Here is a 12,936-nt window from a genome sequence, read left to right on the forward strand (position 1 = left end):
AAATCGCCAAGGATCACCGTTTCAGATAAAAATCTTCTTTACTGTTCTACTGAAGAAAAAAAGTCACTGACATCTGGGATGGCCTGAGGGTCAATAAAATAACAGCAAATTTCCATTTTTGGGTGAACTATCCCTTTAAAGTGCTCCAGTTGTCAAACATTACATTTGTAATACAACTGCAACATTTATTTTAAACATTTGTTTAATGAACTTAAAAAAAAGACTAAACAAGTTAAATAAAATGTTTGCAAACAAACATTTACAAATATTACTACTGTTCACAATTACATCTTTAAAATAAGGCAGAAGTCAGAAAAAATAAATGAACCAGGTGTTACAATTCAATTGAACTGAGTCAAGTAAACTCCAGCCACTGTATTTATATAGCGCTTTTTACAGTACAGATTGTGTCAAAGCAGCTTTACAGTATTAAACAGAAAAATCATGTGTCGAAGGAACCAAAACTCCATAGTTCTTCTCTGGCCAGACGAAACCAGCAGTTTATTTGCAGGCTGCAGCAAAGTCAGATTGTGCAGAGAACTGGTCTGGTTCCTGTGGTCTTGTCCCGATGGCCGTCTAGATGACGAGGTCTTCAGAGGGGATCTGTCTCTGGGGCTCATCTAGTTGTCATTGGCTCCTCTGACATTCAGGGCTGTAGAGGTCATCTCTAGGTGCTGATCCACTATCTGGACTGCATGCGGACTGGATCCGGGTGACTGCAGTGACTAACTGATCTGGATACAGACTGGATCTGGTGGCTATGGTGAGCTCGGAATAAGAATGAGACAGTCTCATATTAGCGTAGATGCCACTGAGAACAATAAAGCACATTTTAATTGTAGTAAACACTCTAAACATTTACACATATTATCTTAAGTCTTAGTCTTGAAAGTACACACACACTATGTAGTTGCAGTGGAGTGGTCTGGACACATAGCAGTGTTTGGTGCCTTGGGAGAACTGACTGGCCAGCATCTGAAAACTTGCAACGATGACAAAGCATCAATGAAACCTTTGGCCACACCCAGATGAATAAATAAAAGTACAATTTATCTAAAAAAATGAAATGATGCCTTTTAAATAATTTAAAATGTAATATCAGTTAATTAAATTTGTGATGAAACAGAAGCTGCAACCATTTTTTTAGGCACACACACAAACAAAATCTCAATCCATTGCACAACACAGGGAGCATTGATGTTGACTGTGTTAATTTCATTCGCATACTTCAGGCCATTTCTTCTTCAGTCATACCTGCGCTTACTCACATCATCAACACTTCTCTTCACACGGGTACATTTCCCACTGCATTTAAGCAAGCTCGGGTAACCCCACTGCTTAAGAAACCCTATCCAGCACTTTTAGAAAACTACAGACCTTCTTCTGTTCATTGCAAAGACACTTGAGTGAGTTGTGTTCAACCAACTCTCTATGTTCCTTGCACAGATCAACCTCCTGGACAACAACCAATCTGGCTTCAAAAGCGGCCACTCAACTGAGACTGCCCTGCTCTCGGTTACTGAAGCCCTGAGACTGGCAAGAGCAGCTTCAAAATCCTTAGTACTCATCTCGCTGGATCTTTCTGCTGCTTTTGACACAGTTAACCACCAGATCCTCCTGTCCACCCTCATAAAGATGGGCATCTCAGGATCTGCACTCCAATGGTTCAAGTCTTACCTCTCAGGTAGGTCTTTCAGGGTGTCTTGGAGGGGTGAGGTTTCTAAGTCACAACTTCCTGCTACAGGGGTTCCTCAAGGCTCAGTGCTTGGACCTCTTCTCTTCTCCATCTGCATGTCGTCATTAGGATCTGTCATTCAGAAGCATGACTTTTCTTATCACTGCTATGCTGATGACACTCAACTCTACTTCTCATTCCAACCAGATGATCCGACGGTAGCTGGTACCTTCAACTCAACAATGCTAAGACAGAACTGCTTGTGGTTTCAGCCAACCCAGCACTTCATCACAACTTCTCTATACAGCTGGGTTCCTCAAGCATAACTCCTTCCAGGACAAACAGGAACCTTGGAGTTGTGATCGATGATCAGTTAAGCTTCACAGACCATATTGCTACAACGGCCCGGTCCTGCAGATTTGCCTTATACAACATTAGGAAGATTAGACTCTTCCTATCAGAGCAAGCTGCACAACTCCTTGTCAAAGCTCTTGTTCTCTCCAGACAGGACTATTGTAATGCTCTCTTGGCGGGCCTTCCCACATGTACTATCAAGCCTCTGCAACTGTCTCGTATCAAATTCAAGGTACTGATGTTTGCCTACAAGACAACAACTGGTGCTGCACCAATATACCTAAACTCGCTAGTTCAAACTTATGCGCCTTACAGAAGATTGCGTTCTGCAAGTGAACGACGTCTTGTGGTGCCATCCAAAAGAGGCACAGAATCACTATCACGGACCTTTTCATGGACTGTGCCCAGCTGGTGGAATGACCTCCCTATCTGAATTCGAACAGCTGAGTGTTTGGCCATTTTCAAAAAATGTCTAAAGACACATCTTTTTCACCAGCACCTGACGAACTAATACTATCACTTGCTTAATCTATTCTATTCTGTTCTGTTCTAAGCCATTCTATTAAGTTAAAACCCTAGCTATGTGCTAGACTAACTGAGACTTGTCACAGCACTTGTATACTGTTGCTCTCTCGTTCGTCTGACGTCTGATATTGTTCTCCTCATTTGTAAGTCGCTTTTGGATAAAAGCATCTGCTAAATGATTAAATGTAAATTTGTTGCAAGGATTTGTAACAGAACATGTACATTATTATTATAGGGCTACCTTAAACAGCATAAAAATAATATCAAAATATAACGGTCCTGCCTGTTGTTGATAAATACCAGTAGTAACGTTTTACTAATTGTTTGATCAATTGTCCCAGTGTTTACTAAGCCATGGTCTCTTTACCAGTGCAGGGACTCGTGTGCACGATCTAGTGATTCACTACCTAGGGAACTGACTGAGACGCAGTCTGCTTTGATAACAGCCTTGTGAAAGGATTCAGTTGTTAATTTTCTGTTGGAACAGCGAACTCCTCTTCCGAAGTGATATTCACGAGACCAGAAACACCATTTAGACAATTGCAAAAGTTTGCACACACAAAAACCCATTCAACACGCCAATGTTAACATCAAATAAGCGCATTACTGTGGTTTACATTACATATTCCGTCGTATTAAGCACCGATGGCTTATAAAAGAGAAAGGCCGAGCAATCTCTTCATGCCATCTTGTCACTTCATGGAAATACAAAAATATCATACAACACGCCAAAATTAAACCTAAAAATCATTATAGTAACACAGCTTTTGATATTAAGTGTTTTATGGGTTAAACAATAAGAAAGACCATGTTCCTTTAACTTAAACAGCTCATTTCCCTCAGACATATTCATACAACGCTTATTCAAAGTTTTTTATATGTTGTATGTTTGTGTATAAATATGTTTTAAATAATACGTTTACACCTTTTTAATATACTAGTTTTGATAAATTCAGACTAAGTACGTTACAAATATGTATTCAGTGCCACTTACCTGATGCATTAACTTGACAAACACTTAACATGAATATTAATTTTTCTTCGGACATATGACTTATAAAACACTTCTAAATATCCACTCAAAAACATCGGATATGCTGTACGTTTTTGTCGATAAATTTATTTTTAAAAAATAACATTTATAGTGGCACTTACCTGACGCGTGAACTTGACAAGATGGCGCTGCTGTTTCTCCCACGAAGTCACTCAGGCTCGTGCATGGGCAGAATGATCTCAGTGTTGGCTGGATTAATTTTTATTAGTTTAGTCAAACACTGACATTCTGAATGTTGACTGGATTTGAAAATAACCCTTCATTCATTGTTTTTTTTTTAATATATTTGTGTATACTTAATATAATATATCCTCTCAACTAAGCCCAAGCAAGAAAATTAGCTCAACTTAAATATTTTTGCCCTTCCAACATTTTGTTAATTGGATTTTTTACAGTGTGGTGTGGTCTGGGTCCACTTGTCCCAGGGTCACTGCAAATCAATGCAAAGCTGTTCTGAGTGATCATCGTTATCCTATGATGATACATTTCTGTCCTGATGGGAGTGAACAATGCCCTTATCCATAGGGCATGAGGGGTCACTGAACAGTTTGAGGAGTATGAAAATTAAGTGAATCATAGGCTATGGCATTTGCAATAGTCACCAGTTAAACACCTATGAGAGTGTTAAACTGCATCCTCAACCACCATCAAAACACCAATGTCCTGTATAGTTCAGATCAAACACAGCTGAATATCTAACCAAAGTCTTCAGGAATACTTGAAAATTACAGGCAGGTGTGTTTGATTAAGGACAGAGATAAACTCTGTAGGACAGTGTCTCTCCAGTACTGAAGTTGCCCATCCCTTCAAAACAACCAATTATTTCTTGGAACGGGGTGCCCATTCCAGTTCTGGGTGAACTACCTTCCTGCAGAGTTCAGTTCCAAGCTCTCTCCAACACACCTATCTGCAGTTATGTAGTGTTTCTGAAAATCTTGTTTAAGTTTGTTTGATTAGGGTTGGAACTGAGCTTACCAGGAAGGTGGACCTTAAGGAACAGGATTGGGCACCTCCATATTTAGCCCTATTCGGACTGGAACATCTCTGTGTTTATTACAGAAGTAGGAGTATGATGTAGCCCAGGTCAAAGTAAGGCATAATTGATAACCACAATGCAGGGAAATAAATAGCCAAATTCTTAGCTGTCCAAGAAAATTTTATTTCAATAAAATAAAATTGAAATTACATTGTTCATACAAATGTAATAGAAATATGTTGCCGTAAATCTTACCCAATTAAATAACGGATTGAAGATGACGATCCACGGATCAGCTGATCCGGAGATGATCGGTAGCTCCACCCTAGAGAAAAAAGTTAGCCAGAGAGAAGGCGAATGGGTTGAACTATAGAAAGAGACGTTTTGCAGAAAGCTCTGGAAAACGTGGATGTTAGAGAAAAAATAACCGAAATAGAACCTAAATCTAAACTGTCTTTGTAAATCCTACCTGTCTTTGTAAACAGGTGTTACAATTAGTTTTTTTTTTTTTTTTGCTGCTTTTCTGCTTATAATAAACCCACATAAGTGTTGAAAAGTCTAGAAAGGTATATCATACCTGATGCTGAGTCAGTTTTCGCAATTGGGCCATGCTTTTATTATTTATTTATTTATTTACCTGTTCATTTTTTATTTATTTATTTTATTATTATTTTTTATTATTAAGGGGGACATGGTAATGGGGGGGGGAGTGTTCTCTCAAAAAAGTTGTCAAGAACGGTGTGTAGATGAATATGCACAAAGATGAAAGCGAAGGTTTAACAGTCTTTAATATAAGCCACATAAGGTAATCCACACAAGCAGGGCTGGAAAGACACATATACAGTACATCGACGTTGACAATACCTGACAAACTCACACTAAACAGACAGGAACTTAAATACACAGACAAAACAAGGATAATTAACAAGACACACCTGAACATAATGACGAACTTGAATCAGAAACCATGACAACAATTTAGATAAAACGGTGCAAACTCAGGCCCTGTCCACACGAACGTGGGTATTTTCAAAACCACAGCTTTTTCTATGCGCTTTCAATCAGAAACCATGACAACAACTTAGAGAAAACGATGCAAACTCAGGCCCTGTCCACACGAACGCGGGTATTTTCAAAACCACAGCTTTTTCTATGCGGTTTGGCCGTTCGCAGCACCAGGTTACTGAAACCAAACATTTTTGAAAACTGCTGCCAGGGTGAAGATTTTCAAAAACTTTCGCAGCACCAGGTTACTGAAACCAAACATTTTTGAAAACTGCTGCCAGGGTGAAGATTTTCAAAAACTCCGGTTGCAGTGTTATCGTGTAGACAGCGAAACCGGAGATTTTGGCTTGTGACGTTTGGCTTGTGACATCTCCGCCTACTGGAAACTATTTCAGGCTTCTGATTGGCCAACATGGCTTTACGGTTGAGATTATATCGCCACCTGTTGGCTTGGCATGCTCTTGACAGTGCTTCATAGCATGCTTTTGTGTTTTCATGTGGACGGGGATTTTTTTTTTTTTAACGGATGAAGCAAAAACTCAGTTTATAGAAATACCCATGTATGTGTGGACATGGCCTCAGTCCAAATTACCGTATTGACCCGAATATAAGACAATGTTTTTTTCTTGGAAATACATCTGAAAAAACGCGGTCATCTTATATTCAGGGTCTAGACTTTGACATGTCAATAATACACCCACAACAATAGCTGGCGCCAAATACGCATAAAACGAGTGTGCCATGAAATATGTAAATGAGTGTTGTAAAGATCTCGACCAAACTCCCTTTGTGATTTTAAAACGTAAGACAGTACCCAGATTTGAAGACTACAGTAAGATTTAACTTCTACTGTTAATAAGATTTTGGTAGGCTACTATTAGATGGATAGCCTAAATGTCCTAATTCAGATGGGCTACCTGTTTTTTGTTTTTTTAATGGTATATCAAAAAGTGTTTAATTTTTTAAATGTGATTGTTGGTACAGTTCACCAGTTTTTACCATACTTTCAAAACAAAAATTAAAATAGGAAAAATATGCAATATGAAAATAATTGAAGACAAAATGTGTTTTACTGAGAAAAAACAAGATTTGGTTTTTAAAAAGCCTTTTTCTAAAAGGTACATCTGGAAAAAGGGGGGTCGTCTTATAATCAGGGTCGTCTTATATTCGGGCCAATACGGTAACCAAAACTGTGACAAACGTATTAGACTGCCTGAGAAACGTTATATTTGCTTGCAAAACATTTGCGTTCTTTCACAAAAGTATTGCATTACCCTTAGAAACTTTGTATTTGGATGTAAAACATTTGTGTTTCTCAGGGGAATGCTAACGTTTTAAAACATATATTTTCCTCTCAGCTTATTTCATTTAGCATCACCATATCCCTTCAGAGCCTCTGTAATATTGAACAGTAGAGTATGTGGAAGATTAGTGCGCAAACGGTAGCTCAGGTAGATCAAAACACACAAGCAGAAATGTTAAGGGTAATACAATATCAGACATTAACACTTGGATAGGATTAACTTTCTCAGAAAACCACTGAGTTCCATTGAGTTCTGAAAAGCAGTAGGTAATTTGCTCTGCTTTTCTCACACAACGTCTGTAAAATTCCATAGATTTGAGAAATTGAGATGCAATTAAAATACCAAAAGTAGGAAAACTAGTCCGAAATCCCCTTTTTTTTAGCAGTTCAGATTCTTTCACATTCACCCTCTCACGACAGGAGTGACTATGCCACAGTTTTCTGCTGTTCAAATCCCTTAGCCATTTTCTTGCCTTTTCTTAGTCATCCCAAGATGGTTTGTTTTGCTCAGATCCCGAAAAAAGCACAGTCCATCCATAATTAAAAATGTCTTCGACTTCAAAGCTTAATTCCACGAAATCAAGCAGGTCTTAAAAAGTTCAAAATCCACAATAAATCACCTCAGAAACAGTCAAATCGAATGTCGTACACAATCCTACATGCTTCTGTTGAAGTTTTTAAAGGTATTCCATGAATGTTTAATCAAGTGCATTTCATATGCTACGATTTAAAGCTCCCAACATAGTAACAAGCCCATGAGATCCTCTTTCACATGGATGTAAAGTGCTGGATCTGTCTGTCGGGATTTTTCTACTCCTCCCTCTCCTGCCTGTCTCTTTCACACAATTCTCACCGCTTGCCTGTCCATCAAGCATTCAGCCAGCCATCCATCTATTCATCTTTCTATCCATCAAATTCGGTAACTGCCTATATTTATTTCTATATGGACGCTTTTTCTGTTGATTTCTGTGTAAGCAACTGTCTAGACACCTGTCTGCCATTTTTGGATCAGTTTCCTCTCTTCTTTAAGCATCTGAAAGCTGGGAGTAACATTTCTTTGTGGGATTTTTTTTTCTGCCTGAATAGGGATGCATGCACATTTGAGACACGTTTTGTTCTTCTATGTGAGAAAAGGAGCCCTCAGTGTAGTTTTCAGTCTCCAGTTTTGAAGCTATATTCTAAAGGTTCAGGACAGCAAAGGTCATATTTTGTAAGTATTAAAAGGCCTGTCTTTAATTAGGACCTCATAAATGTCAGCTCACTTTTTTCCTCAAGTGCATCTCTGCACAAACACAGATCCATGATTTGGGCGGGTTTAATTTCTAGAGGTTACTTCCCCTCTCTCCGGGCGAGACGGTCTATAAACGATTCCGTGCCATGCGAAGAATGAAGCATTTCAGTTGTCATTTGTGGGGTTGTCCTCATTACTGAGTGTCACATCTGTGAGTTTAGTCAGATGGCTTGGTGCATTGGAGCTTAGTCACTTTGCTAAAGTTCTAATTGGCAAACATCAGAATGAGGAGATTTCAGCAGGTGTATAATGACTATTTCATTAGGATATTCAATAAGTCCTTCCTCTTTTGGCACTGTTTTTAACACAAATGGGCAATTTAGAATCATTTGTAGCAATTGTAAATCCACAGCATTGATTGACGTGATATAATAGAGAAGTAATTTCACTCTGTGTGAGTGGCATTTGCAATAGAACATGGCAATGTTCATGACACATATACCTTTTTGCAACTCTAATTTTCCCGTGATGAGAAAAAAGCAACAACATAAGAACAAGGTGTCAAACTGTCAACCTTTCTTTTCCTTTGTTTCTCAATTGCGCATTTGTCTTTCAGATAAAAAAAAAGACTTGCATAAATTAACCCTATCTGGCAGATCAGTTGTTCCAGTGAATAAATAAATTAATAAAATTGGTAATTACTTTATATATAAATATAAACATGTAATACACTACAGAAGTTCAATTTATTTATTTAAAAAAATGGTAACACTTTATTTTTTAAAGCTTCCTTGTTACACATTACATGAACTTACTATTATAATACCAATAAATTAGATTTGTAATTGCAATGCATAATTACACGCAAGTAACCCTAAGCCAAACCCTAATCATAACCATGTAGTAAGTACATGTAGTTAATTAATATTACTCAGTACTTAAATGTATAATTACACGGTAACAAAACTTGGAAAAGCAATAAAACAATGTCAATATTCTAAAATGACTGAGTTTGTTACTGCAGTAATTGGATATTTACATTTTCAGAAGAAATTATTTGCTAAGATGTTCTGAGATGTTTCTAGAGCAATGCCAGATTTGATGATGAGTCAACACTCAAATCTCTGGATATTCTGATATTTTATTCCCTCGTTCAGTTTCTGTAGGATTTTTATATCTATGTCTTGTCCACCAAATAAAAATTGCAAGTCTGACTGCTTTCACACACTCCTTAGCACACCGCATGGTTTGAGGAATCTTTCATGTATGTAGCACATGTGTGGGATGAGTTAAGCCACTGTGCAGTTTTTGTCTGATTTTGAACAGATTTCTGAGTTGTACGACTCTTATTTTTAGTTGGGCTGAATTTCAACTTTGGTGCGTGTCATTTGTTGTGTTGTTGTAACGAGAGACAATTAACTTCCCAGGACTGCCAATCAGATGAAGTTCTGACATGTAAGTCATTTTGGTCGCCCCTCAATGCGGGTATCACACTGTTGAAGCAGAGCAACAAACAGATTGCTCTAAACTCAATATTTTTTTCCCTCTTTGTGCCTACGCAAAAGCAGAAATTAAACCATGGTGACACGATGTGTGGTATGGATGGGAGCGATGGAGGCTCCACAGTTCCGGGTTGCCACATGTTTATTTTACACATATAATTTGAGTAGTCAAGTCGCAGCTTGACGATCGGACCCGTATTGTGTGAGCACCTAAATCATGAGCTTTGGCTTTACATCACACACAATTTACTTGTACAGTGAGAGTTATTTAACAAAAACATTGCTGAAATCAGTAAAGTGCCGAAGTTTAATACGTACCGTAGGTCTAAAAGTTTGTTCAAATCCTTTACCCTAAACATGAGCAATAGCAATCCATGCAAGTATATCTTAGAGCCTGGCATTATGAGTCTAAATTGTTAGATGTAACAGCCCTCTCTGTCTTATTTTCAGATTTTGCTAGAGCCGTTGCCGGGAGACCTGTGTCATATGCTGCAGTGCTGCGGATGAAAGCAGACAGTTCCTCATCCTCCTCACTCAACTCCAGGATGAGGTTAAGGAACAACCATGGAGTGGGATCGTCTAGCCAGGACTGGCCTCCGTTCTCCAGAAACAGATACTCGGCCCTCAGCTCACAGGAGGACTACAGGAGCGAAGGTGAGAATGAGGCTGAATCGCACAATCCCATGCCAATTCACAGACGCATGCTGAGCACTTACAAACTCACTCTCACAGGTCTGTGTTATCATCATACTGGAGCGAATGAGTTCTTGTTTTACTTCTAACTAACTTTAGAAGTTTGACCTCACAGTGAGTGGCTCAAATAATGAGTTGACTTAAATATGCCTTTTTTGTTCTGAGCTTTGGACCACGGTTCAAAATCACACTCAACAGTCATCTTTCTCATCTTGTTGCAAAGATCATTGCTAGTCAACCGAATAAAGTGTGTTTTGGACTCTGCAAGGTCGACACTTTCAAGACTACCTTGGTCCAACAGCTTTTCCAGTTGGGTTTTGATGGTCCACATGCTAGACCTGCCCCAGACCAGCACTAACCAGCATTTAGGACCTGATTTGAGTTTCTGGGGCCTAACAAGCAAGGACTGTGTGTTGGAGTCTTGTGTAACATTGAAAGCGACCTAGACCTCTCACCAATGAATCATGTCTCTATTCAGTTAGAGTTGTCGGGGACCCCGGCCAAACAGAAATTGAACAGGGATCATTGAAACATCGCTGCACTTCCCAAATTCCCAGCCTTCCGTCAGCCTGACAACTGATGGATGCTGTTGTCACTGGGAGAAATATATATTTCACAAGTGAACGAGAAAGCTGCATTATAAAAGAGACCTTTACAAATAAAATAAGTGATGTCAGGGTTCCTGTTGGTTCATCGTATATGAATCTATTTGTTGTAACTTCAGAAACAAATTATTCTGCAGCTGTTGACTGTTTAGGTTATTTGAAGGACATTTGTTCGCGCTTTGGATCAAGTGTTTTTGACACAGGACCCGTTAACCAAACAGTTCAGGTAAAGCCACATTAAGGTGGTTGCTTGGCTAGTTTTACATGGTTTGTATTTGGTTAAAGATGATCAATAGCCATTTCTCACAAAGCCAGAGTTCTGACTTGCATGTCCATTTTGCCCCTTTTTCTGCCCACTTAGAGAGGAAGAGACGTCTGACAGACATATAAAACAACCATGTCCGTGTTTTATGTTGTTTGGAAGCAGGTAAATCTAAAATGAGCAATAGATTGGAAGAGAAATTTATGCATTCAAAAAGCAGTGCAGCAATATCTGTGAATGGTTGTATAGAAAACATCAAAAATGAATGGAAATGTGGGTAGACTAAGCAAGCCTGGAGCTGAGACCAGACTTTTGAGACCAAATTTGAGCTGAGAAACCAGATTTGAGCTGAGTAACCTTGAATTTATGTAAGAATGTATTTATTTTTATAATTTTTTTTTTTATTTAATAGATTTGCTTTTAGCCAATAGATTCACCAAAGTCACCAAACAATTGAAGAGGTTATCACGATTATGTAGTACTTGGTTATCAGGAAGTGTTTAACAATGCGTTCGTGGTTCAGTGGGAACAGATGAATTAGTCTGATTGGGTCAGAATGGGGTCACAGGAACTGTCTTATTTGAGATGATGCAGTCATTACCGCCAACTTTTTCCGGATCACCACACTCCATCGGTTTAGGGGTCATCCAGGAGACGACAGGGGAGCCAGAACAGAGCCGTCACGTAAATGAGGTGTGTGCCGCTTCCTACGCCACACCGTGAGGACAGAGTAATTGTCAGTGAGATGTGTCCTCTCTGTGTAACCCGCACTCTTCAGGTTGTCGTGGAATTGTAATGCAGAAGAGCTCATGGGGGTTACGCAGGGCTGCTGTTCTCCCGGTGAGGCTGACGGATCACAGAGCGCTTCTGAGATGACTGATTTCTGTGACATTATCAAGCTGCTAAATCATAAAACACTCAACGTTGCCCCATACTGAGACTACAAGCTGCCTCCGACAAGCTGCGCAGCACCGCAGACAGATAGATACAACATCTTCTTCACATACACTACAGTAATTCTCAGCTGTGTTGTACTGTAAGGAATTTAACTCATTAATTCTATAAGGGAATTAATCATTAATTTTATTTCTAGCTCAGGTTTTGAATGGACTCGAATCTGAAAATTCGACATCCACCTGATTAGAACTGATTTCAAATTTCAATAGTTTACACCTTATCAACGGTCGCCAGTGAGCCGTTAATGTCCGTGTATCTTAATCTGACTGTGCATTTTCCTTGGCCACAGGATAATACGTTCTTTGATAAGTAAGCTACGAGCTAGGTAGCAAGGATCTTGGCAATGTTTGACTTTAAAGTTATACGACACCAGACAATGATTCTTTATAAATGAAAACGAATTTATTGGCTATTCTAGATTACATTAAAACTAAGCTAAAACACACATACACACACACACACACATATACATATACAGCTTCAGAAGAATGAAGGAATGAGTTAACGGAGTTGCATGAAGTTTTCTTGGTTCTAACACTCGTTTCCACGAGTGGTTTTAAATTCAACCCGAGAGAATCACAAAGCAGATATTTTCTTATCTTTACTGCTTAACTCAATTCACCAGTTCAGCACCCATTTCAGCAGCTGTAAGATTTGTTTGTACTTGCGTTTTGCTGAAATCTGAGAAGCTGAGTTGTTCCTCGTGGCTACTGGAGGGGATTCCGTTGCTGATTGGCTGTTGATCTAGCACCGGAATGATGTTTGGATGACGTCCTTTTGGGGAAGCCCTCGTT

At 39.0% G+C, this 12,936-nt stretch overlaps 1 protein-coding gene across 2 annotated transcripts in view; it reads left to right on the forward strand.

Moving 5' to 3' along the window:
• The window catches only part of cntn5 (contactin 5), a 377,750-nt gene that overhangs the window by 188,571 nt on the left and 176,243 nt on the right, over positions 1-12,936 (forward strand). For both annotated transcript variants that reach the window (XM_016490714.1, XM_016490721.1), the window contains exon 3: positions 10,076-10,279. In XM_016490714.1, the coding sequence (XP_016346200.1) occupies positions 10,076-10,279 (204 nt within the window). The remainder of the gene's footprint in view (positions 1-10,075; positions 10,280-12,936) is intronic.

Source organism: Sinocyclocheilus anshuiensis, unplaced genomic scaffold, assembly GCF_001515605.1.
Source record: "Sinocyclocheilus anshuiensis isolate Anshui unplaced genomic scaffold, SAMN03320099.WGS_v1.1 scaffold569, whole genome shotgun sequence".
NCBI lineage: Eukaryota > Metazoa > Chordata > Actinopteri > Cypriniformes > Cyprinidae > Sinocyclocheilus > Sinocyclocheilus anshuiensis.